Source organism: Anabas testudineus, chromosome 21, assembly GCF_900324465.2.
Source record: "Anabas testudineus chromosome 21, fAnaTes1.2, whole genome shotgun sequence".
Lineage (NCBI taxonomy): Eukaryota > Metazoa > Chordata > Actinopteri > Anabantiformes > Anabantidae > Anabas > Anabas testudineus.
Window position 1 is genome coordinate 1,414,849 of NC_046629.1, and position 27,009 is coordinate 1,441,857.

General features: G+C 37.6%; 5 protein-coding genes across 5 annotated transcripts; 2 read left to right on the top strand and 3 right to left on the bottom strand.

Moving 5' to 3' along the window:
* Positions 1–3,232: 3,232 nt before the first annotated feature.
* LOC113173284 (olfactory receptor 5H6-like) lies at positions 3,233–4,162 on the bottom strand. Its single transcript, XM_026376687.1, has one exon. The coding sequence runs from the start codon at positions 4,160–4,162 to the stop codon at positions 3,233–3,235; it is 930 nt and encodes a 309-aa protein (XP_026232472.1).
* Positions 4,163–10,548: 6,386 nt separating this feature from the next.
* On the bottom strand, positions 10,549–11,481 carry LOC113173285 (olfactory receptor 187-like). Its single transcript, XM_026376688.1, has one exon. The coding sequence runs from the start codon at positions 11,479–11,481 to the stop codon at positions 10,549–10,551; it is 933 nt and encodes a 310-aa protein (XP_026232473.1).
* A 1,264-nt stretch (positions 11,482–12,745) lies between these two features.
* Positions 12,746–13,663, top strand: LOC113173286 (olfactory receptor 6N2-like). The gene has a single exon (XM_026376689.1). The coding sequence runs from the start codon at positions 12,746–12,748 to the stop codon at positions 13,661–13,663; it is 918 nt and encodes a 305-aa protein (XP_026232474.1).
* Positions 13,664–18,853: 5,190 nt separating this feature from the next.
* On the bottom strand, positions 18,854–19,774 carry LOC113173287 (olfactory receptor 5AC2-like). Its single transcript, XM_026376691.1, has one exon. The coding sequence runs from the start codon at positions 19,772–19,774 to the stop codon at positions 18,854–18,856; it is 921 nt and encodes a 306-aa protein (XP_026232476.1).
* Positions 19,775–25,919: 6,145 nt separating this feature from the next.
* On the top strand, positions 25,920–26,834 carry LOC113173288 (olfactory receptor 13C2-like). Its single transcript, XM_026376692.1, has one exon. It carries the CDS (start codon positions 25,920–25,922, stop codon positions 26,832–26,834), a length of 915 nt encoding a protein of 304 aa, XP_026232477.1.
* The last annotated feature ends 175 nt before the right edge of the window (positions 26,835–27,009 follow it).

Consider the following 27,009-nt stretch of genomic DNA (forward strand, 5'->3'; position numbering starts at 1 on the left):
TTCTGTGGCTGATTAAATACTTCATCCATAGTTGTACAGGTAATGAATGTTAGCAGGTTGATGCCAATGACTCTTTGTGCAGCCCTGACTGTCATTTATGAGATAGGTTGTTATTTTTGAGATAGGTTGAACTTTCTGACCAGACACACGATAAAAACATCCTCACACCCACACCTGTTAACACCTGAACCAGCTGAGACATGCCCCCGGAGAGGAGAACCAAAAAACCAGGAAGTAAAAGAAAAAAGCTACTTCTGACACTGCCCAAGCTGGTTGGGAGTAAACCTAAACATAGCAGTTAGACATTTCTTAACTTTGCATGTAATAAATTAGCTTTTTTGATAAATGGTGGCCACTAATGAACAATTTATTAATGATAATTTTGATTCTTTCCATAAGCTAATGCTGCTCAAAGATGAGAAGAGTTCTCCCTCTGAGCAAGTGATAAAATTCTTCAATAAATAAAAAGTGACTACAGTGACTAAATATTCTACTTAGTGGTAGCTTAACTATTATACCACTATGAAGGAAACACTTTCTCTCTAGGCTCAGCTTCATCTCATGCTAATTAGTAGTTTGTTACAATACCAAACCTTATATTTGCTGCTTGGGTGGGGATGTCACATACCAGATAACTGCAGTGTCTTGTTTCTTTGCTTACCTTTATGTTTTCTTCATCTACTTTATCATTTCTTTAGGGTGGTGGCTCCTTATTGGCTGATTCAACAGCCAAGAAAATCATAGGAATTAAAGGAACAGCACTAGATTTTTTTTAAATCTTATCTATGAGGGAAATTCCAATTTGTTCATGAGTGCACATATAAGTTAATTATGGAGTTCCACAGGGTTCTGTGCTTGGACCAATATTCTTCACTTTATACACATTTCCCATTAAAACATAAATGTTTTTAAGAAGCACTCTGTACATTTTTATTGCTTTGTAGTGTCACAGTCTCCAGTCTTGCTTCCTGCCATGCGTGTATATGGTTTAATCAGTGCTCTGTCTGTGCCCCCCCTCTGCTCTCTCTCGCTAATCACCCAATCAACTTCACCTGTGCTCACCCTCTCTTTTATAAGCAGATCTGCAGCCCTCATACCCCTCCCAGGTTGTACCATTTTAAGCTCAAAGTCACTCTCCAGCCTTTTGTTCTCTGTGCCTGATCTCTTGTTGCTGACCGGTCCTGTTCATCTGGACCTGAACCTTCTGTCAAAGGTATTTGGTATTTGTAAGTCCCCTGATTCTGTTTTCTGCCTTTCTGAATTCTCCTCTTGGATTGTGGATTTTGGACTGTTTGTGTCTCTCTCTTTGCCTACCTGGATATTAACTATATATACACACTAACGCCAGAATTCAGACTCAAAACCCTGGTCACTTGTTGGCCTCTGCAGTTTTTAACTCTCAACAGAAACATGAAGACGGTCCTGGCCTCAGCGGACGTCGGCAGCTGTTTCTCTGAGGTCTCAACTCAACGCTCGATAGTCCAGGCTTGAAATTTCCGACAAGTCTACCAAAGCCTCTAATAACTAACAGGACCCCACATTCATTTAAAGACATTAACTATTATACTGAACTTCCTGCTGCCTACACAGCATGTAATCACCCATATGAGGATGGGTTCCCTGTTGAGTCTGGTTCCTCTCAAGGTTTCTTCCTGTTGCCTTCTTAGGGAGTTTTTCTTGCCACCGTTGCCCTCGACTTGCTCATCAGGAACAATTTATTATGATTCATACACATTCACTGTTCATGTAAACTTCCATAGTTTCTTTGGTTGTGTAAAGCTGCTTTGTGACAATGTCAATTGTAAAAAGAACTATACAAATAAAATTGAATTGAATTGAAACAGATCCAATAATTAAACTTTTACTGCTTTGCTATTAATCAACAAACGTTTCTGTGGACTTTACTTTTGGTTGATTAAAATGTTTTTTTTCTTAAGTACATTTGATGCTCGACTCTAGCTAGGATCATTTGAAGTGAGGGAACCACGACGTTGTTCTCTGGCAGTCGCAGTGAGTAAGCAATGTGTAAGCAATTGTAGACCTAGATGATGGAGTTCAGGTAGACTTGTGCTGTTAAGTGGTCCTCTTTGTAGGTTAGGGCCAGGGCCTTGAAGCTGATGCAGCAGTTACAGGAAGCCAGTGCACAGATCGGATCAGTGGTGTAACGTGTCCTTTTTACTGATCAAAATGAGACATGCTGCTGCATTTTGGATCATCTAAGACACTGCCGTAGTCAAGACCAGATATGACCAGAGCCTGAGCAATGAGTTGTGTTGTATAGTCCAAAAGGAAGGGTCTGATCTTTGTGATGTTGAAAAAGGCAAATCTCCCAAGGCAAATGTTGATGCTTATGTGTTATATTGAAACTCTGACTGCAAAGACTAAAACTTCTTTTTTGGAGAGGTTGAGTTCAAGATGCCTTTCTCTCACCAACAGCTCACTCTACACTACTTAACTGGAAAAATCCCCACGCATTGTGTGTGGCATAAAACTACACAGCTAAAGCACATCACTAGGCCAGAAAGCAAAAGTGATGTGTAATGTGTTTTGGTGATTTAAACCCAATGAGTAAAATAGATGTTCATATAATTTCTTTTCAGGTACTCATCTTTTAGAGTGTTGGCTGGAAAATTAATATATGGCCTTTTTTTTCTCCAGTTTAGGAGTTAAAATGATGACTCAGAACACAATATTACATTTTTTGCAAAGCTTTATTAACCCACAGATTGAAAGAGGCAGGTGACGTGATGAAGAGACAAACAGAGCTCAGAAAAAGTAAATCCAGTAGCACAGATGAAAAAAAAATACAGGTCAACCAAGGGCTCAGGGATTAGGTAATCAAGAAACAGCTTGGAGGACTAAAAAGTTACGGTGCCACAAAACACAGTCTGATATATACCAATGACTACTACTGGGGCTGTATCTTGTGCTGTATGTGCAGGTAAACATCAGGTGACTATAATAGGGGGAAGTGGACTTATTGTAGGAGAGGTGGAAGTGACAGGGTCTGAAATGGTCAGAGTACTGAGACTTCTACAGCAACAAACTGTTAATAATTCATTAAAGTTGAGAAACAAATTATCACAGATGGACAAACACACATTTAAAAATATCCGAGATGATTTATAGTTTTAAGGTTCAATGAATAGAGTCTCGGTCATAAACACAGACTGTTCTCAGATCAACAGGGAGGTACTGAGATTAGATTTGTTCTGCTCAGGCATCAGCGTAATCATATGTCTGCATTGTTACCTCGAAACAACTTTTTGACTTGTTTAGAAATTTCTTTCATCTTTAGTCCGTATATAATTGGATTAAAAAGAGGATTGTACACAGCAAATTGTAAAGTCAGCATTAAACGAGCAGTTTTTGGAACATCAGTTTCCAGTCGAACTACAATGACATCATATGTCATCAGAAAGAAGTAGTTCATCAAAACTATCAGGTGAGGTAAACAGGTCTGTGCAGCTTTTTTCCTGACTTCCCCACTACTGTGATAACATATAATAAGAATCCTTATGTATGTAAAAACGATGAAGATCACAGGGAAAACACTAAGGTTGATCACAATAAACACACCATATAAAGATGTCGCTCTTGAAGTCACACAGAAGAGATTATAAATTGAGTTATTACAAAAAATGACTTTCAGAGTGAAGCTGCAGAGCTTCTGATTAACCCTCATTGCTGCTAATCCAGCAATCTGACTCGCAGGCAGAAGCCAAGCTAAAGTCAGAAAGATAATGACGATTTTCCTTTTCATAATCGTTGGATGTTTTAAAGGTTTACATATAGCCACATATCTGTCATAGGCCATGGCTGACAACAACAAAAATTCTGAATCAACTAAAGTATATAATGCAACAAACTGAAAGAGGCAGGCTGATTTTGTTATGATCTGTTTCTCGGATAAGAAGTCGATCAGTAGTTTTGGGTAGATATTAGTACTGAGAAGAACAGAGTTCACTAATAAAGCTGCAATGAAAATGTACATAGGCTCATGGAGGTCGTGTTGTTTCCAGATCAAGTACACAATAGTAGAATTACTGCAGATTATCAGAATATATACAATGAAAACAATAACAAAATAAAGGTATCTGTACTTGTGAACTTCCAGGTGCCCATCAAGAGTTAGATATGTTTCATTCAGTTCCTCTTCCATTAAGAAATTCTAACATAAAATAGTGAATATTAGAACAGAAAATAATATAACATGTTATAAAAACTGAAGTTTCACTGCAGTAACTTTCCTCCTGCTTTGGATTCTGTTAACTGACCTTGAAATGTATTTAGTGTGTGCTCATCTCCATACGTGGCAAGAGAACAGTTTGCATGTGTTGTATGTTTTTATCAAACAGTTTCACCCTCTATGGATCTAATTAAACTGTCCACCCTTAGTAACTAACATGTCAACACCTGCATTGAACTCTGAAGGACTGGTTGTGATGGATTATTGGACTTTTTCACTGGGTTTTTGACTTTTCACTTGCAGATTTATTCATCAAAGTTCTGTTCACTTGAAAGGAAAACAACAACAACAAAAGCAAATCAAGTTTGTTAAGTATGTTTTCATACGTTTCTGACTGTGTATTGGCCTCTGAGCTCATGGGGACCTACACCAAACCACAAGATACAAAACTCTCATCAGAATCAGAACAAATCAGGAGAGAAGAGAGGTTGGAATCAGCAAAAGTACTGACAGGAGCCACAAATGTTCTGGAGCAAAGTTTTAAAGGCTGATGTGAGTGAAATGAACCTTTACCAACGTGACGAAAAGGCCAAAGACAGAAAGCCTTTAATCGTCATATGTCACAATGAAATTGGTCTCTGCATTTAACCCATCCCCCTGGGGGGAGCAGTGGGCAGCCACATACAACACCTGGGGAGGAACTTGCTCAAGGACACACCTTGTGTCTGTGACAGGGTTTGAACCCCAAACCTTCTTCATCAAAGGCCAATGGTCTACCCATTGAGCCACCAGCCACAACTGTGGAAGAGGAAAGAATCTGGTAAGAGCTTTGAATGGAGCTTATTCAGAAAAATAGAATAGAAAACGGAAGATTCTGACATTCACTGATCTTTCTTTAGTCAGGATTTGTTCTTGGGGAAGTACAGAATCTTCTTTAAGAATCACGAGCATGTTTCAGTTCTGACATATTTGTGTAAAATAACTGGTTATGGCATCTTAGTTAATTCTACAGTTGTATAATGTTACAGGATTAAAATTACAATGGAGTTTTAAAAATTACTTTAAAAATCACAATGGTCTTTTGAAATTTGACCATATTTCTCCTGTCTTAGCTTCCCTCCACTGGCTCCCTATCAAAGTCTGATCAGATTTTAAGGTGCTTCTTATGACATACAGAATCTTTAGTGGAAGTTCCCCTTTCATACCTGCCTGATCTCCTGATCCCTTATGTTCCACCTCAATCCCTTTGCTATCTGAATGCAGGGCTCTTGTTTGTCCCCATAGTTAAAAAGAAGTCAACAGGCTGCAGGATCTTTTCCTACCGTGCCCCAACATCACAGCCCCCCTCTGAAGAGGTTTATAAATCAATGCACCCTGACATTTAATTAGTGGCAGGGATTCGTACGTCTAACAGTGCTAGATTTGTAGGTGAGTTTCACACTAGTCCATTTTGTCCTGCCTATCCTATTGTCTCTCTACTGTCTGTTCAGCTCAACCGGTCAAGGCCGATGGCTACCCACCCCGAGCCTGGTTCTGCTGGAGGTTTTTTCTGTTAAAGGGAGTTTTTCCTCTCCACTGCCTCCTAGTGCTGCTCAAGGGGGGATTGTTGGGTTCTCTCTATATTATAAAGCTCATTTCTTATTTTGTCAGTTGCCTTGAGATAATTCTGGTGTGAATTATTCTAGTGCTATGTAAATAAACTTGAATTAAATTGATATATTCTAGCACTTCACATTGAAGAGCCTGAAGCACCATGTGCCACTTCTGACAGCAGCTCGCTCAGCTTACTGTTACAACATTGGAAATACCATTTCATTATTTTATATCCACTACTGATGCTGCTAAACGTGTCTCCATGTAAATACAAGGTATTAAAAGCTGAAATGGATTTTGATCCTAACCCTCTTTACATTATACTTCACTCAGTGTTTTTATTTTTAATACAACTTCTCAGTTTACAGAGAAATGATCAGCATGATGCTGAAACATGTAACAGATCACAGGTCCCTGTAACAAGAGCTCTAACAATCAGTACTTATGGAGCCAGACCTCCAGAGTTTAATGTTAAAAAGTAACTTCTGGTGGAAACTTTGATGAGATCCATGGAGGGGTGTCATAACTACAGCCCCTCCTGTCTGTCTGCCCCTGATTTCCTGGTTTGGCCTGTTCCTTGTTTTCTTTCTATTCTGTCAGGTGACCTGTTTATTGCAGATTGCCTGCACCCGTGTCTTCCCTTTTTTCTTTATTAGCACGTCTGCCAGTTTGTGAGATAGTCTCACATTGACCTGAGAGCAATACGATCCAGCACTTATCTTTGGACTGCTTATCTGATACGAACCCTTCCTGACCTGAAACCTGTTTTTGCCTGACTCCCCCCTAACTGGACCTTCCTTCTGTTCTGACCTACCTCAGCCTAAACCTCCAGTGCCGTGAGTGTTATCCTACTTGGGCTGTGCTCTTCCTCATTCTGCCTTTCCACACTCTGTATCACCTGGATCTTTCTCTGCCTGAACCTCCAGTACTGTAACTGTATTCACCTAACCTGATTTGTTTCCTTTCCTCTCTGTACCGGACCTGTTAGTCCTTCCAGTCCTTTGCCCTACTCTGTCTCTGTGTTTGGACCTTACTGTGTATGACATCAGACCATTCCCTCTACTCAGCTCTTCGACCTGCCCTACCTACCACTTTTTGGAACAGCCTTTCCGTGTATGACCCCTGACTGTCTCACTCTGATTTTTTCTCTGGATCGCCATTCCTCCCATCCTAGTTCACCTCGCGGCTCTCACTCAGGTCATAAACTGTTCTCATTACGTCAGTATTCTGCTGTGTTACTCCGGCTAACCCTGTCTCCTCTGATCTCTACCTACATCCGAAGCCACCCCTCTTCAGCTGTGACATCACTGGACCTTTTCAAATTCATATAATTATATTCTCTTTTGTAATAAACCTTCTTAAACTCATCCTGTCTTTCAAGTCATCTTTGGGTATGGAGTCTGATCCTAGCTCTGTGACAGAGGGGGAATCAGTCAGATAAAAATATTTCCTACATCAAACACTTCTCCCTGAATTTCAAACTCAGGTAACTGTGAATGAATCAGAGAGGAGAAATGTTACTGTATTTCATTGTATATATGTTGTTCTTATCTTTAAAATGAAACCTCAGGTTTTATGCAGTTATCCATGTTATAGTCACTTGTTTTAATAATTATTGTTTTAGATGATGATTTATTAATGGAGGAAGAACTAAATATAACATATATAATTTTTGATGGGCATGTACAAGTTCACAAATACAGATACCTTTATTTTTTATTTCCTGACAGTTCATTGTCTACACCTGTGCTTCCACCACCCTTTATAAGCAGGTTTGTCTATCTGTCTCCTCCAGTGCCAGATAGTCTTACTCTGATGTGAGATATCCACTATCCAGAGTTGTATTTCAGACTGAAACAAACTTTGCTTGTATCTGGAACCTGAATCTGCCTAATTCCCCTTCTTGGATCTGTACCCTGCCTGATCCCTCTCAGCCGGACCCATTACTGGACAGGATACCTGCCTGGACCACTCCTGTTTAAACCTCTGGTACCGTGATGGTTATCCTCCAGATCAGTTCCTTCTCTCCCCTTCCTTTCCCAGGACTGGGAATCGGACTCAGCTTGACCTAGAATCTGTCTCATTGTGAACTTTTGGTACCGTCATTGTTGTCTCCCACAGTTTGTCTGTCCTCTCGTCCCTCTTCTCCATTTTGGCCCTAGTTATGTCTATTACCTCCTCCGTATTCCCCTGCTCTGTCTCAATGTTGGACTTCCCTGTGTATGACCTTGGACTGTATCCGCTCACTCTGTTTTTGGATTGTGGACTTTGTGTGCTTAATACGGCTTGTGTATGAGGATGGGAATTCTGTGTATAACCGAAGACTGTATAAAGCTTTATAAAAAAGGAAAGTTTGAAGTCTAGTCTTAAATGTAGAGAGGGTCTGGGAGCTGGTTCCACAGGAGAGGGGCTTGGTAGCTAAAGGCTCTGCCTCCCATTCTACATTTGGAAACTCTAGGAACCACAAGTAAACCTGCAGTCTGAGAACGGAGAGTTCTGCTTTGAAGATATGGAACTATGAGGTCTTTAAGATAAGATGGAGCCTGATTATTAAGGGATTTATAAGTGAGGAGAAGAATTTTTAATTCAATTCTGGATTTTACAGGGAGCCAATGGAGAGAAGCTAACGTAGGAGAAATGTGATCTCTCTTACTAATTCCAGTCAGAACTGTGGCTGCAGCATTTTGGATTAACTGGAGGCTTTTTAATGAGTTATTGGGACAAATTATTAATAAGGAATTACAGTAGGAAGTAGTGGAAGTAAAAAATGCATGGACTAGTTTTTCAGCATCACTTTGGGACAGGATGCTCCTAATTTGAACTGTTTCTCAGGTGAAAAAAGGCAGTTCTAGAGATTTCTTTGATGTATGAAGTGAAGCATATTTCCGGTTCAAAGATAACTCGTATGGTGACTGGAGTTGGTTACACGCCACCAAGAAGTCGGTCCTGGCCTCAGTGGTCGTCGGAAGCTGTTTCTAGGAGGTCTCAACTCAACATTTGATAGTCGAGTACTGGGACAAGCCTAGGAGAGCCTGGGCCTAACTAAGTCACTTTCCATTTAAGTTCTACAGTGTGTTTTATTGTTATTATTGTCCACACTGTCTGTTATTCTTGTACTGTGTTTTTTGTATTGTTGTTGTGTAGATTATGTTACTTAATGTTCAAATGTTTTCTGTGTAATGGCTGCTGCAACACCAAACTTTCCCCTTGGGGATCAATAAAGTATCTATCTATCAACTAACTGGACTCCACAATAACGTATTGACATTAACTATTATACTGGACTGCCTGCTGCCTAACACATAGCAGGATGGGTTCCCTGTTGAGTCTGGTTCCTCTCAAGGTTTCTTCCTGTTGTCTTCTCAGGGAGTTTTTCTTGCCACCGTCGGCCTCGGCTTGCTCATCAGGGACAATCTGTTATTATGATTCATACACATTCACTGTTCATGTACTGTTCTTTGGTTGTGTAAAGCTGCTTTGTGACAATGTCACTTGTAAAAAGAACTATACAAATAAAATTTAATTGAATTGAATTGATCTTTGTGATGTTGAAAAAGGCAAATCTGCCTGAGATGGAGAAAGAGTTTGATCATCAGTGATCATCCCCAGGTTTCTGGCAGATTAACAATCACTGTAGACCATATGTTGATGCTGATGTGTTGTATTGAAACTCTGACTGCAAAGACTAAAACTTCTTTTTTGGAGAGGTTGAGTTCAAGATGCCTTTCTCTCACCAACAGCTCACTCTACACTACTTATCTGGAAAAATCCCCATGCACTGTGTGTGGCATAAAACTACACAACTAAAGCACATCACTAGGCCAGAAAGCAAAAGTGATGTGTAATGTGTTTTGGTGGTTTAAACCCAATGAGTAAAATAGATGTTCATATAATTTCTTTTCAGGTACTCATCTTTTAGAGTGTTGGCTGGAAAATTAATATATGGCCTTTTTTTTCTCCAGTTTAGGAGTTAAAATGATGACTCAGAACACAATATTACATTTTTTGCAAAGCTTTATTAACCCACAGATTGAAAGAGGCAGGTGACGTGATGAAGAGACAAACAGAGCTCAGAAAAAGTAAATCCAGTAGCACAGGCGGAAGTGACAGGGTCTGAAATGGTCAAAGTACTGAGACTTCTACAGCAACAAACAGTTAATAATTCATTAAAGTAGAGAAACAAATTATCACAGATGGACAAACACACATTTAAAAATATCCGAGATGATTTATAGTTTTAAGGTTCAATGAACAGAGTCTCGGTCATAAATACAGACTGTTCTCAGATCAACAGGGAGGTACTGAGATTAGGTTTTCAGTTAATTATACAGACTTTTCAATGAAACTGCTGCACTAAAGGCAAAGACAGAAGTTGAACCTGTGCATATAAAGCATTTCCATGGACAGTGTTTCCTATCAGGCCTAAGTGATTAATTTTTATCACAGTGTTTACTTTGTGGTAAATTTAAGCTCCAAGAAATGACTTAATTACAATGATGTTCTCCACCAGATTGATTCAGGTAGTATTAACATGATGATTCAGAAAATAATGAAGTTTCTGAATTTGCAGAGTTAAAATCACAGACATTCATGAGATGCTCTGTTTTATGAAGTCTCTGTCTACTTTCATATCCCTGTTAAGGATAAAGCAAAATGACACATGAAAAATGAAGTTTGTCATTCACAGGGCAGAAATTGTTGAAGCTGACAAAACAAATGTTCAACTGTCTGAGAAAGAAAAATACTTCTCATCATCATCAGTGTAATCATATGTCTGCATTGTTACATCGAAACAACAATTTCTTGAGGTGTTTAGAAATTTCTTTCATCTTTAGTCCGTATATAAATGGATTAAAAAGAGGATTGTACACGGCAAATTGTAAAGTCAGCATTAAACGAGCAGTTTTTGGAACATCAGTTTCCAGTCGAACTACAATGACATCATATGTTATCAGAAAGAAGTAGTTCATCAAAACTATCAGGTGAGGTAAACAGGTCTGTGCAGCTTTTTTCCTGACTTCCCCACTACTGTGATAACATATAATAAGAATCCTTATGTAGGTAAAAACGATGAAGATCACAGGGAAAACACTAAGGTTGATCAAAACGAACACACCATATAAAGATGTCGCTCTTGAAGTCACACAGAAGAGATTATAAATTGAGTTATTACAAAAAATGACTTTCAGAGTGAAGCTGCAGAGCTTCTGATTAACCCTCATTGCTGCTAATCCAGCAAACTGACTCGCAGGCAGAAGCCAAGCTAAAGTCAGAAAGATAATGACGATTTTCCTTTTCATAATCGTTGGATGTTTTAAAGGTTTACATATAGCCACATATCTGTCATAGGCCATGGCTGACAACAACAAAAATTCTGAATCAACTAAAGTATATAATGCAACAAACTGAAAGAGGCAGGCTGATTTTGTTATGATCTGTTTCTCAGATAAGAAGTCGATCAGTAGTTTTGGGTAGATATTAGTACTGAGAAGAACAGAGTTCATTAACAAAGCTGCAATAAAAATGTACATAGGCTCATGGAGGTCGTGTTGTTTCCAGATCAAGTACACAATAGTAGAATTACTGCAGATTATCAGAATATATACAATGAAAACAATAACAAAATAAAGGTATCTGTACTTGTGAACTTCCAGGTGCCCATCAAGAGTTAGATATGTTTCATTCAGTTCCTCTTCCATTAAGAAATTCTATCATAAAATAGTGAATATTAGAACAGAAAATAATATAACATGTTATAAAAACTGAAGTTTCACTGCAGTAACTTTCCTCCTGCTTTGGATTCTGTTAACTGACCTTGAAATGTATTTAGTGTGTGCTCATCTCCATACGTGGTGAGAGAAAGTTTGAATGTGTTGTGTGTTTTTATCAAACAGTTTAACCCTCTATGGATCTAATTAAACAGTCCACCCTTAGTAACTAACATGTCAACACCTGCATTGAACTCTGAAGGACTGGTTGTGATGGATTATTGGACTTTTTCACTGGGTTTTTGACTTTTCACTTGCAGATTTATTCATCAAAGTTCTGTTCACTTGAAAGTAAATTGACAAAATGTATTTAAAAAATCATTAATTATGGCTCAACTTAATTTTATATGCCATGTCTACAACAAAAGCAAATTAAGTTTGTTGTAGTTAGTTAGTTAATTCTACGGTTGTATAATGTTACAGGTCTTTTAATTAGTGGCAGGAATTCCTACGTCTAACAGCACTTGATTTGTGGATTAGTTTTTCACTGTCTTCTCTCTGCTTGATATTGTCTATCCTATTGTCTCCCTGCTGTACGCTCAACTCAACCGGTCAAGGCAGATGGCTACCCACCCTGAACCTGGTTCTGCTAGTAGTTTCTTCTGTTAAAGGGAGTTTTTCCTCTCCACTGCCTTCTAGTGCTGCTAAAGGGGGATTGTTGGGTTCTCTCTATATTATAAAGCTCATTTCTTATTTTGTGAGGTGCCTTGAGATAATTCTGGTGTGATTTGGCACTGAAATGGTTTTTGATCCTAAACCTCTTTACAGTACTTTATATGTCACTCAGTGTTTTTATTTTTAATACAACTTCTCAGTTTACAGAGAAATGATCAGCATGATGCTGAAACATGTAACAGATCACAGGTCCCTGTAACAAGAGCTCTAACAATCAGTACTTATGGAGCCAGGCCTCCAGAGTTTAATAAAGTGGTTAGTCACTTCTAGTGGAAACTTTGATTAGATCCATGGAGGGGGAGTCAGTCATATAAAAATATTTCCCACATCAAACACTTCTCCTTGAATTTCAAACTCAGGTAACTGTGAATGAATCAGAGAGGAGAAATGTTTCTGATTTTTTATTGTATATGTCTATATATGTTGTTCTTATCTTTAAAATGAAACCTCAGGTTTTATGCAGTTATCCATGTTTTATTATCTTGTTTTAAGAATTATTGTTTTAAATTATAATTCATGAATGGAGGAAGAACTGAATACAACATATTTAATTCTTGATGGGCATGTAGAAGTTCACCAATACCGATACCTTTATTTTATTATTGTTTTCATTGTATACATTCTAATACTCTGCAGTAATTCTACTATTGTGTACTTGATCTGGAAACACCAAGACCTCCATGAGCCTATGTACATTTTCATTGCAGCTTTGTTACTAAACTCTGTTCTTCTCAGCACTAATATCTACCCTAAACTACTGATCGACTTTTTATCTGAGAAACAGATCATATCATATCAAGCATGTCTTGTTCAATATTTTATGTTTTATAGTTTAGGTTCTTCAGAGTTCTTACTGTTAGCAGCTATGTCCTATGACAGATATGTTTCTATATGTAAACCTCTGCAGTATTCAGCTATCATGACAAAAACAACCGTCATTATTGTTCTAGCTGTAGCTTGGCTTCTTTCTGCTTGTCAGCTTGTGGGATTAGCAATAATTTGCTCTCATCAAGAACTCTGCAGCTTCACTCTGAAAGTCATTTATTGTAACAACACAATTTATAAACTTTTCTGTGTAGCTTCAAGAGCGATATCTGTTTATGGTTTAGTCATTTTGTTAAATACAGTTGTATTTCCTGTAGTCTTCATAATTTTTACCTACACCAGGATTCTTATAATATGTTATCACAGTAGTAAAGAAGTCAGGAAAAAAGCTGCACAGACCTGTTTACCTCACCTGCTGGTTTTAATCAACTATTTCTTTTGGGGAACATATGATGTTATTACAGTTCGACTGGAATCTGAATTTCCAAAAACTGTGCGTTTAATAATGAGTTTACAACTAGTTTTGTTTAATCCTCTTTTCAATCCAATTATATATGGACTAAAGATGAAAGAAATTACTAAACATCTGAAGAACGTTGTTCGGTCAAGATAAAACGACTGAACTCTTTCTACACTGTTGACTTCTTGTAATAACACTGTAGAGTTCTTGAAAGTATTTGCTTTTTTTATTCTTTACATGTAAAAATGTGATGACTCCAGTAGGATGATCTTTTTATTAACTATGCAAATCAGAACTATATTACTGATTAGGATTCAGTTGCCAACTCACTTGGAAAAATTACTATACAACCGCTGAACCGTCTACAGCAGCAACGTTTGACTCTGAGTCTCGGAAACAAACTCTGGAGACCAAGGCTGGCCAACCATGGTGCTTACGGGCCACAGTCCTTTCCAAACTATGCCTGTAATTACAGCTTCTGATTGGACGAACACACCTGACCCAGAAGTTCAGCAGAGGGTAGGAATAGTTGGGAAACAAGCAGGACACTGGGTCTCGAAGACCAGGGATATACAGGGACAGCACACAGTATATCATACTTACACTACAGGTAGGAGAAGATGGCGAGTGCAGAATCAGATGAAGAAGAACAGTAGAAATGTTTGTAGCTATTCACACTTGAAGAAAACAGGTTAAAATAGCATAACATAGCATAACATGATACTGTACAGAAAGTAAAAACATGTACGCGAACTTAACCTGTGTTCATTTAATTTATGTTTTTTTCTTTCATTTCTGTTTGTAACTGTCATAACTTGTTTAAAGGCTCTGTTTGAATTTTGAATGAGAATGAGACAGTATCACCTGTCTAAAACTGTGTATGTCACCCTTGTACCATCCAAACAGCTCCAGACCTCTAAGGGTGTCTGTTGTTATCTCATGTGCTTTTTCTGCACCTCTCTCAATTGAATGACGATCTGAGAATTTTGGAGACCAAAGCAACAATTAAACTATCATGTTCCTTAAATCACACCTGACTAAGCATATGCGATAGGGGCCACTGCCTTCAGGGGCTGTTATTGCCATTAAGGTATGTATATGGTCTGCAACAATGTTTAGGTAGGTGTCAAAGTAACATCCAAATAAATGTTGGGACACAAGGTTTTTCAGCAAAGCATTGTTCAGAGCATCACACTTCCTCTGCTGGCTTGCCTTCTTCCCTTGGAAAGTATTTGAGTGAAAGAACTTTCTTTTGCTACAAAAGAGCCATTTTCTGCATAGTTTAAAGTGCTGAAGTGAACATACCATCAAATAAAAAGCTATAGGATGTTGTGACAAACATAACCTTTGGAGTGTGATAACAATGGAGCACAGTAATATTTATCATGAATAAAAGCCTACATTGATTCTTTGTTTTTTCTCAAGCTCGTCTTGGAGCTGTTGCAACATTAATTCTGAGCATCTGACAACTACAAATGCTGATGTTTTAATGAACATAAGATCCACCTTTTTATTGTGACATTTAATCAGAAAGCAGTCTTATTCTTAATTTGAATTATGGGCAGGTAGTAATATAAGTAATGTGAATAAATAATCTCTTTCGTTTGTTAATAAAGTTAATTGAAATTTAAATAGTTTGTTAGCTGTGCACCTGAAGCACGGTGTTCAATTGACAACCTACCATTTAAGTTGTCTTTATCTGTTATCTGTATTTCTATTGGTTGTTATCTACCTGTCTGCCCAACTGGAAAGGTGAAGGGGCGGGACTTAAAGGGCACCGCAGTAGTCATGTCCTTTTTGGTGGTGGATGCAAAAATCAGCAGCTTGTCATAGACATAATGTGACCCACACCGGGTAAATATCCACATGTTTTATTTAGATACAGTGTTAAAATTACATGCTTATTATGAGTTAACGCGCAACCAATATTAGCACATGGTAGCTGTGACAGCAGGACATGTTGTTATGTGTGGCTAGCTAGTGTTGATGTCAGCAAATGCCAAGCTAAAATTAACTCTGAATGAGCATATTGGAAGCTTGAAGTGAGGAAAATGACTGAGGAACTGTTATGTTTGCTCATCAAAGGACTGTGTTAATGCCGAGAGAGCAGCTGTTCCGCTCAGTCTTGGTCTCAGGTGTTTTTTTTTTGGGTTTTTTTGCAGGAGGCCGCTGGTGAGGACACTCATCGTTTCCTTCATCTTTCATCGCCAGTGTCATCACTTCTCCTCATTATGTGCTAATGTGCTGCTCGAGGTGCTTGTGAGTACTGCAAAACACATAAACATGCTGTTTGTTTTATTGGAGCCACAAAGTTTTAGTCACAACGCAATCGTCGACTGCATGGTTTTAAAGCTCTGTTCTTGATTTCTTGTGCTGTGATTTTTATCTAGAGATGCTTCAATTGCAAGTTTCTTCACTGATTCAGATTTCTGAAATAAAACTGTTCCAGACACAAATTTGCTTGGTATTGGCAGGGCTGTTTCAAACACCACTTTTTGGGCTTTGGACCCTTAGTTCTGCTATTCAGAGGGTATCAGGTTCAGAGGCACAGGTTTGTAATGAAACAAGCTGTAATAAATAATACAACGAAGCAAGGTTGGTAACGCAGTTGGCCCAGTTACAACAACAGAAATTACATTTTGATAAATGCCAAATAAATCATAATATTTCAAGCAGAACCTTACCATCTACAATCTTCGTGGTGCGTGTGAGGAAGGTTTGTTAGTGTGGTAAACCCGACCCAGATTGATGATTTGAGCTTGAAGCGTACAGGGAGCCCACTTCACCACTGTACTCTGCTGTGTGACCTGACAGATTTGGTCATGGCAGGCCAGGCTTAAAACCGACACATTCCAATCTCCAGCTGTTCGATCGGTGCATCGCTACCTTGATAAAAGATACTAAATTGTGTAAACTCAAGAAGTAATATTACTTCCTGGAAGTAATATTGCAGAACTGTTTGTTTACTGTGTGTCTACTTTCAAGTGGAAATTATTTTAAATCTGTACCTAATTTTTGACCTGCATTTTGTTACACCTTATACACTTTATTTTTAGAAATGTTATAATATTGTTTTATTTTTTTAAACTAAATTTGCTCTAAGACAAGTGGGTTTGCTGCTATTCCTCAGCATCTCTGTCATTTACCTGTTTTGTTTTAATTCCAAAAACCCACATTCTGACCTTCACTGTGTAAACCAATAATTTAATGCTCACAGCGACACATCAACAACTACAACTATCAAGATTGACAGGCTCCACAATATAGATTGGATATCAGAAACTTTAAAAACACACACCAGTTTGGGTTTACTGTTGCAGCACTGTTGCCACTCTTCCTAGGCGTGGTCGTCCTGTAAAGATGACTGCAAGAGCACAGCACAGAATGCTGAATGAGGTAAAGAAGAATCCTAGAGTGTCAGCTAAAGACTTACAGAAATCTCTGGCACATGCTAACATTTTTGTTGACACATCTATAATAAAGAAAACATCAAACAAGAATGGAGTACATGGGAGGACACCACGGAGGAAGACATTGCTGCCCAAAAAAAATATCGCAGCACATTTGAAGTTTGCAAAAGAGCACCTGGATGTTCCACAGCACTACTGGCAAAATATTCTGTGGACAGATGAAACCAAAATTTAGTTGTTTGGAAAAAAAACACAAAACTATATGTGGAGGGAAAAAAGGCACAGCACACCAACATCAAAACCTCATCCCCACTGTAAAACATGGTGGAGGGAGCATCATGGTTTGGGGCTGCTTTGCTGCATCAGGGCCTGGAGGGATTGTTGTCATTGATGGAAAAATTAATTCCAGAGTTTATCAAGACATTTTGCAAACGTAAGACCATCTGTCCGCCAACTGAAGCTCCACAGAGGATGGGTGATGCAACAGGACAATGATCCAAAGCATACAAGTAATTCAACAAAAGAATAACTTCAACAGAACAAAATACACCTTCTGGAGTGGCCCAGTCAGAGTCCTGACCTCAACCCGATTGAAATGCTGTGGCATGACCTTAAGAGAGCCATTTTCACACCTATATATATATATATATATATATATATATATAATTTGTGTGTGTGTATTGACTTATTGATTATTGTAATTTATTGTTTGTTTTCATGATTTTGTTTTGTCGGATGCTTTCAGTTTTCAATTGGTTGTTAACATTTAAAAGACCAAAAAAAAAAAACAAACTCTAAATAAAAGTAAAATTTTAAATGATATGTTGGTGACTAAAATACATTTTTTTTTGTTATCTGGGACATTTGGGTTATAGTACTTTGATTGTTTGTGCTTTGAGCAGATGCTTCAAATGAGGTTCACTTTATGGTAAACAAAAGAGAGATGTGAGGTATATGAGTTGCATATGTGGCTGAAGTGTAGCACGTTTCTTGTGTGTGGTGTAACTGCAGGAGTTGTTCAGATAAATGACCTGAAAGTTGGTCTTTACAAGAATCCATCACAACAGATGTTATCACTTCATTTGTGGATTGAAGATTATTTCTGAGTGATAATAAGATACAGATTAGTATTATAGGTAGACTAACGATATATGGTCTTTCTGTCATTAGACTTATGAAGACTCACAAACATGATTTGGATCACACTGTTCAACTTTATTAAATGAAGAGATGCATCAGGTCATGATACACAGGTGCCATTTTGTACAACATGTAATCAGCAATAGGTAACCCAAGAACACAATGGAACAGTCAAGGAAGAGCAAATCAAAATGGGTCAAAGACAGGTACGGCAAGGATCCCAGGATCAGGCAATAGAGAAGCATGTTAGAAAAGAGGACAATTGGACAATGGGCAATATCATCTAGTGGCTGATGGTTGTTTGTATTTAGTACTGTCCACTTGTAATCTGATCAGTCAAAACACATTTTAAAGCTAAGTGTAAAAGGGGCCTTAGAAGTCTCAAATGACAGACACATTTTAAAACCAATATAGGATAATATACTGTGCAAAATTCACATAGCGCAGTTCTTCTAGAGCAGACTATTAACTAAAATGGATGCACTAACAGCATAGACAACCTTTGTTGAACCACTTCTATTTTAATTTTCTACGTACGCACTAGTGTGAGACATTTAGACTTTGCAAATGGGACATTACAGCGAAAATGACAGATTTTGATGAGGTCCACAGCTAAATCATTATTGTTGTTCATATTATACACTGGCATTTTAATCTGTTCCACATGAACTCTTGGGTTCCATATCATTGCTAGGATTGTGCTTTTTACAGTTAAAACAATAAAACAGGACAGAAATTTAAGATTTTGTGGTCATTTTGAAACATTGAGAAATCACATCTCATCTCTACAGGTTTATGTGTGGTAAGTGAATAACCTCTTCAGATGTTTAGAAATCTCTTTCATTTTTAAACCATACATTATAGGATTAAAAAGAGGATTATATAATATTAATTGTAAAGTTAGAATTAAGCGGGCAGTTTTTGGAATATCAGATTCTAGTCGCACTGTAATGACATCATATGTTATCAGAAAAAACGTGTTGATTAAAACCAGCAGGTGAGGTAAACAGGTCTGTGCAGCTTTTTTTCTGACTTCTCCAGCACTATGATAACATATTATTAGGATCCTTGTGTATGTAAAAAGTATGAAGAGCACTGGACAAGCAACAACATTGAGCAAAATGAACACACCATAAAAAGATACTGCAGGTGAAGTCACACAGAAAAGTTTGTAAATTGAATTGTTGCAAAAAATGACTGTAAGAGTGAAGCTACAGAGCTTCTGATTGGCTCTTATTGATGCTAATCCCACAAACTGACAGGCAGGCAGAAGCCAAGCTAAAGTCAGAAAGATACAGACAGTTCTTCTTGTCATCATAGTTGGATACTGCAGAGGTTTACATATAGCCACATATCTGTCATAGGCCATGGCCGCTAACAGTAAGAACTCTGAACAGATTAATGCATATAAAGTCACAAATTGAAAGAGACAAGCTGAAAATGAAATGATCTGTTTCTCAGATAAGAAGTCGATCAGTAGTTTTGGGTAGATATTAGTGCTGAGAAGAACAGAGTTGAGTAACAAAGCTGCAATAAAAATGTACATAGGCTCATGGAGGTCTTGTTGTTTCCAGATCAAGTACACAATAGTAGAATTACTGCAGAGTATTAGAATGTACACAACAAAAACAATTGTGAAATAAAGGTATCTGTATTTCTGAAGTTCCACATTCCCATCAAGAATTAAATATGTCATATTTAATTCCTCTTCCATTGAGCAATTATAAGATGAAATGCAAAACTGATTACAACAAGAATGTGAATTAAACCTGAAAAATTATGTTTCACTGTAAAGACTGCAGTAAAGTGTTAATGTACTTAGTACTGTCTGTGTTCATCTCCAAATCTAAATTCAAATTGCAGAGAACTGTTTGAGTCTGTGGGATGTTTTTATTACTCTGCTTCCCCCCACCTTGGTTCCCATTAGACTTTTCACTATTGTGACTAACATGTAAACAACTTTATTAAACTCTAGAGGCCTGAATGCATCTACTTTTACTATGTTTGTGAGTAGTTCCATTTTGCTGTCACCGTAGATGACTTCTTTACTAAATTACCTTCTTGCTCACAATGTATCACTTGACATGATTTAATCTTAAATTGTGGACTCCTTCTTGTTTCTTTTGCACTCTATCTATCTATCTATCTATCTATCTATCTTTGTCTGTCTGTCTGTCTGTCTGTCTATCTATGTGTGTGCAGAATGTATTCCTTTTCTAAATTCAGGCATAATCAAGACTCAAAAGCAAGACTTGGAGCAGAGTTAACTCTTTAAATAGACTCTTTACTAAATTTTATTTAATGAAAATACACCTCAGGTCAGGTCAATTGCACGTTAAGGTTAGAGGACAGTAAACAGGAAGACAGGCACAGGGAAATAAATGAAAACTCAGTGTTGACACGTTCACAGCACCAGGGTGTTGACAATTAGAGAAGTAAATTAACAAAGATGGACAGTCATATTTTAAGACAGATATGAGGCAGTATACTGAGTGCAGGCTCGGTAAAAACAGTGACATAGCACATAGACATTGGTTGATGAGAATGTTCTTAAAATACCAGGAAAACTTAATCCTACCTACTTTATTGTATTGTCTTGAGTGATTTCTGTGCTGAGTTTAAAGTTTGTGTTTGGAATAGGGTGAGGGCACAACAATGAAATGTTAATGTTGTGCTGGCTGGCTGAGTTCTATATCACTGCTGGGGTTGTAGTTTTTACAGTTAAATCCAAGCTAAATGAAACACTGAGTATTAAAGTTATAAGACATGGGACCAAAAATTCAGATTGTGTGGCATTTCTGAAACATTGATGAATTATCACTTTGATAAAAATAACAAAGCTCTTTAATGTGAGTGAGGGATCAAAACATATACTAAAAATAAAAACCCTTCAGGGATCAGAGTTATCACATCTCATTTCTACAGTTTTATGTATAGTAAGTGAACAATTTCTTCAGGTGTTTAGAAATCTCTTTCATTTTTAATCCATACATTATCGGATTGAAAAGAGGGTTATATAATATTAATTGTAAAGTCAGAATTAAACGGACAATTTTTGGAATATCAGATTCCAGTCGCACTGTAATGACATCAAACGTTACCAGAAAAAACGTGTTGATTAAAACCAGCAGGTGAGGTAAACAGGTCTGTGCAGCTTTTCTCCTGACTTCTCCACAACTCTGATAACATATTTTTAGTATCCTCGCATATGTAAACAGTATGAAGAGCACTGGACAAGCAACAAGGTTTAGCAAAATGAACACACCATAAAAAGATACTGCAGCTGAAGTCACACAGAAAAGTTTGTAAATTGAATTGTTGCAAAAAATGACTGTAAGAGTGAAGCTACAGAGCTTCTGATTGGCTCTTATTGATGCTAATCCCACAAACTGACAGGCAGGCAGAAGCCAAGCTAAAGTCAGAAAGATACAGACAGTTCTTCTTGTCATCATAGTTGGATACTGCAGAGGTTTACATATAGCCACATATCTGTCATAGGCCATGGCTGCTAACAGTAAGAACTCTGAATCGATTAATGCATATAAAGTCACAAATTGAAAGAGACAGGCTGAAAATGAAATGATCTGTTTCTCAGATAAGAAGTCGATCAGTAGTTTTGGGTAGATATTAGTGCTGAGAAGAACAGAGTTTAGTAACAAAGCTGCAATAAAAATGTACATAGGCTCATGGAGGTCTTGGTGTTTCCAGATCAAGTACACAATAGTAGAATTACTGCAGATTATTAGAATGTACACAACAAAAACAACTGTGAAATAAAGGTATCTGTATTTCTGAAGTTCCACATTCCCATCAAGAATTAAATATGTCATATTTAATTCCTCTTCCATTAAAAATAATATACAATGTCAGTTATTAAAACTGCAAATTGTAATAAAAACTGAGAGATTATGTTTTACTTTGATGGCTGCAGTAACTTTCTCCTGTACTAGATTCTATTCATTTCCTGTGACCTGTTCAATGAATACTGCAAAGTACTTACTACTTACTGTGTTCATCTCCGAATGCAAATTGCAAAGAGAACTGTTTGAGTTTTTGAAATGTTTTTGTCAGTGCTTCACCCTCCTTGGCTCCCATTAGACTTTTAACTACTTGTGACTAACATGCGAATAACTTTATTAAACTCTAGAGGCCTGAATGTGTAGGTGCCGTTAAACCTCTTTTCCTGTGTGTGTGTGACCAGCTCTATTTTTCTCTCATATCAGTTAACCTAATGCTTTTAATTTGTATGCATTTCGAAATAAAATTACTTCTACTTACTTCTTGTAGCTTCTCTTAGCTTCTTACTCATAGTGTATCATTTGGTATGATTTCATCTGGGGCCATTCCTTGGACAGATGTTTTAAGTTCTTTTGCATGATCATTGCCAAGGTAGTCTGCTTACATTAGCCATATTAATTATATACTATCATATCATTTCACCTGGCCATATGTTTGAGATGAGCAAACTATCAATGTCAAAAATGCATCCACAGTTTTTCCTGATATATTCATCCTGTAAACCAAAATTACTCCTTTTATTGTGTCAGTCATAATGTTACTACAGATATTATATTATTACTGTTAGGACTGCATTGATTTTATGGTTTCTTGATTTTATGATTGTCTTTCAGACAGAACATAAGCAGTAGTTTCAAACAGTTCCACATCAAGCACTCTTTATTTTCTTATACTGTAGGTATCTCTTATTTTCAAGAAGAAAAAGAGGTATATTCACATTCTTTGATTAGAATGATGGGGATTTCTCAGGAAATCAGAGAGTCCTGTCATCCCTTTCTCTGTACACAGGGAGGTGGATGAGGCTGTATCCATGTACAAAAAAGCCCAGAGTCAGCCGTACTTTCTGAGGAGGCTGCAGCACCATGCTATGGATTTTGTATGAGTCTGTGGTTCCGGTTTCTTCTTCTCCACTGGGGCAGCAACTTGAAATTGGTGGGCACAGTACAGGGAGTGCAGAATTATTAGGCAAATGAGTATTTTGACCACATCATCCTCTTTATGCATGTTGTCTTACTCCAAGCTGTATAGGCTCGAAACCCTACTACCAATTAAGCATATTAGGTGATGTGCATCTCTGTAATGAGAAGGGGTTGGTCTAATGACATCAACACCCTATATCAGGTGTGCATAATTATTAGGCAACTTCCTTTTCTTTGGCAAAATGGGTCAAAAGAAGGACTTGACAGGCTCCGAAAAGTCAAAAATAGTGAGATATCTTGCAGAGGGATGCAGCACTCTTAAAATTGCCAAGCTTCTGAAGCGTGATCATCGAACAATCAAGCGTTTCATTCAAAATAGTCAACAGGGTCGCAAGAAGCGTGTGGAAAAAACCAAGGCGCAAAATAACTGCCCATGAACTGAGAAAAGTCAAGCATGCAGCTGCCAAGATGCCACTTGCCACCAGTTTTGCCATATTTCAGAGCTGCAACATCACTGGAGTGCCCAAAAGCACAAGGTGTGCAATACTCAGAGACATGGCCAAGGTAAGAAAGGCTGAAAAACGACCACCACTGAACAAGACACACCAGCTGAAACGTCAAGACTGGGCCAAGAAATATCTCAAGACTGATTTTTCTAAGGTTTTATGGACTGATGAAATGAGAGTGAGTCTTGATGGGCCAGATGGATGGGCCCGTGGCTGGATCGGTAAAGGGCAGAGAGCTCCAGTCCGACTCAGACGCCAGCAAGGTGGAGGTGGAGTACTGGTTTGGGCTGGTATCATCAAAGATGAGCTTGTGGGACCTTTTCGGGTTGAGGATGGAGTCAAGCTCAACTCCCAGTCCTACTGCCAGTTTCTGGAAGACACCTTCTTCAAGCAGTGGTACAGGAAGAAGTCTGCATCCTTCAAGAAAAATATGATTTTCATGCAGGACAATGCTCCATCACACGCGTCCAAGTACTCCACAGCGTGGCTGGCAAGAAAGGGTCTAAAAGAAGAAAAACTAATGACATGGCCTCCTTGTTCACCTGATCTGAACCCCATAAAGAACCTGTGGTCCATCATCAAATGTGAGATTTACAAGGAGGGAAAACAGTACACCTCTCTGAACAGTGTCTGGGAGGCTGTGGTTGCTGCTGCACGCAATGTTGATGGTGAACAGCTCAAAACACTGACAGAATCCATGGATGGCAGGCTTTTGAGTGTCCTTGCAAAGAAAGGTGGCTATATTGGTCACTGATTTGTTTTTGTTTTGTTTTTGAATGTCAAAAGTTGCCTAATAATTATGCACAATAATAGTCACCTGCACACACAGATATCCTCCTAAAATAGCTCTACTAACTAACTAACTAACTAAAAACTACTTCCAAAAATATTCAGCTTTGATATTAATTAGTTTTTTGGGTTCATTGAGAACATGGTTGTTGTTCAATAATAAAATTAATCCTCAAAAATACAACTTGCTTAATAATTCTGCACTCCCTGTATAGTATACATAAACTTATCAGGAGGGCTGGCTCTGTTCTGGGGGTGGAGCTGGACCCTCTACATGTTATACCTGAGAGTAGGATGCTGTCGAAACTCCTCTCAATCCTGGACAATCCCTCCCAACCACTGCACAGTGGACTGCTCCACAGATGAGCATGTTCAGCCAGAAACTGATCAACATCCAGTTGAGAACCACAGGAGGTCCTTTCTACCTGTGACCATCAACCTCTAGAATTCCTGCCCCCTCTGTAAGGAGGTGGAAACTGACAATCATCATGTATCATTTTTTATGTCATGTTTGTTATCACTCTCCATTTCCATACATTTCACTCTGGACTATTATTAGTGACCTATTTCGTCCATCTTAAATATTGAGGTGAGAGAAGCTCTAACAATGCAAAACAATTTCTGTCTGGGATTAAAAGTTTTTTGAATCTTTGAGTCTGTGAGTCGAACCATGTCAGGAAAGTGTAGTGCAGTAAGTGTAATGCAGAACTTTAAATTGTGGCACTATATAATGCTTTAAGCTTGGGTATTGATAGCTGTATTTTGGAACAACTTACTTAACAACTAACCTGATCTTGGCCTTTTGAATTGTCGTGTAATAGTCCACTGTGCCAAATTCCTGCCTAGAAGAATTGCTGAAGATGTGAGTGCTTGACTTGTGTGGCAGCTGTCTCAAATGTTTCGTCAGACAAGATTTATCCCCAGCTGTGACGAAACCTTCAAGTTTTTGTTTCTCTATTTTACTAATAAAAAAAAAAAACACCATAATATTGTTTATAAACTACAACCAGGCACAATTTCAGTAAAAAATTATTGAAGGTGACCATAAAGTTTTAAACTACATATATATTTAACCCATTTTATGTCCAAAGGAAAAATCTTCCTTTGCTTCTATTTTATATGTAACATAGTAGTAGCCATTTGTAGACACGTTAACATGTGAAGTTATTGTATACCGGTTTAGACAGATTTTTACACAACATGAAACAAGAGACAATGTTTGCTGTTATACCAGATTAAATAATAGATACACCAAAGGCTAAGTAGTAGTAAGTGTATTTTTTACTAAGATGATTTGCCAGTTTACAAATCAAAAAAATATGAGTGGAATGCTACTTTAGCTTGTCACGGGCCTTAAAAAAGACCTCCAGAGTGTATTATAATTGTTTATATGTTAGTTGCCCATGGTGGACAGTGTAATAAGATCCATGGAGGCTGAAGCAGTCAGATAAAAGTATTTCACAGGCTCAAACTGTTCTTTTTGCAGGGTTTGTAAATGGCTGTGTATTGAGTTGATTTGAAGGTCATTTTACTGTCAAAGTACTGTTAAGATAATTCACTACAGGGGGAATATATGTTATATTATCTGCCTGCTTTAATAATCAATATTTTAGATTACAGTTAATTCATGGAGGAAGATTTTAATATAACATATGTAATTCTTGATGGTCATGTAGAAATTCAAAAATACAGATACCTTTATTTTATGATAGTTTTTATCATGTACATTCTAATAATCTGCAGTAATTCTACTATTGTATACTTGATCTGGAAACACCAAGACCTCCATGAGCCTATGTACATTTTCATTGCAGCTTTGTTACTGAACTCAGTTTTTTTCAGCACTAATATCTACCCAAAACTACTGATCGACTTCTTATCTGAGAAACAGATCATATCTTATAAAGCATGTATTGTTCAGTATTATATGGTTTATACTTTAGGTTCTTCTGAGTTCTTACTGTTGACAGCTATGTCCTATGACAGATATGTTTCTATATGTAAACCTCTGCAATATCCAACTATCATGAGAAAAGCAACTATCAGTATCTTCTTAGCTTTAGCTTGGCTTCTTCCTGCATGTCAGATGGTGGGATTAGCTACATTGAGCGCTAATCAAAAGCTCTGTAGCTTCACTCTGAAAGTTATTTTTTGTAATAACTCTATATACAAACTTTTCTGTGTAGCTTCAAGAGAGATATCTATTTATGGTGTGTTCATTTTGATAAATGTAAATATTTTTCCCTTGTTCTTCATTATTTTTTCATACACAAAGATTCTTATAATATGTTATCACAGTTGTGGAGAAGTCAGGAAAAAAGCTGCACAGACCTGTTTACCTCACTTGCTGGTTTTAATCAACTATTTTTGCTTAGGCGCATATGATGTTATCACAGTTCGACTGGATGCAGATTTTCCAAAGATTGCACATTTAATAATTGCTTTACAGTTAGTTCTGTATAATCCTCTTTTTAACCCCATTATATATGGACTAAAGATGAAAGAAATTTCTAAACACCTCAAAAGGTTGTTCTTAATGTAGTAGTAAAACTAATAACATTGCAGATATGTCCCCTATCATCAGACATTTGATAAAAACATTTTTAGCATGTTTTTAACAAACCTTTTCACTTTCACCTTCATTAGAAAACTACTATTGCTGTGAACATGTGTAGCTTTGCCATGAATATGAACCATTAGGTTCATTTTTAAGATTG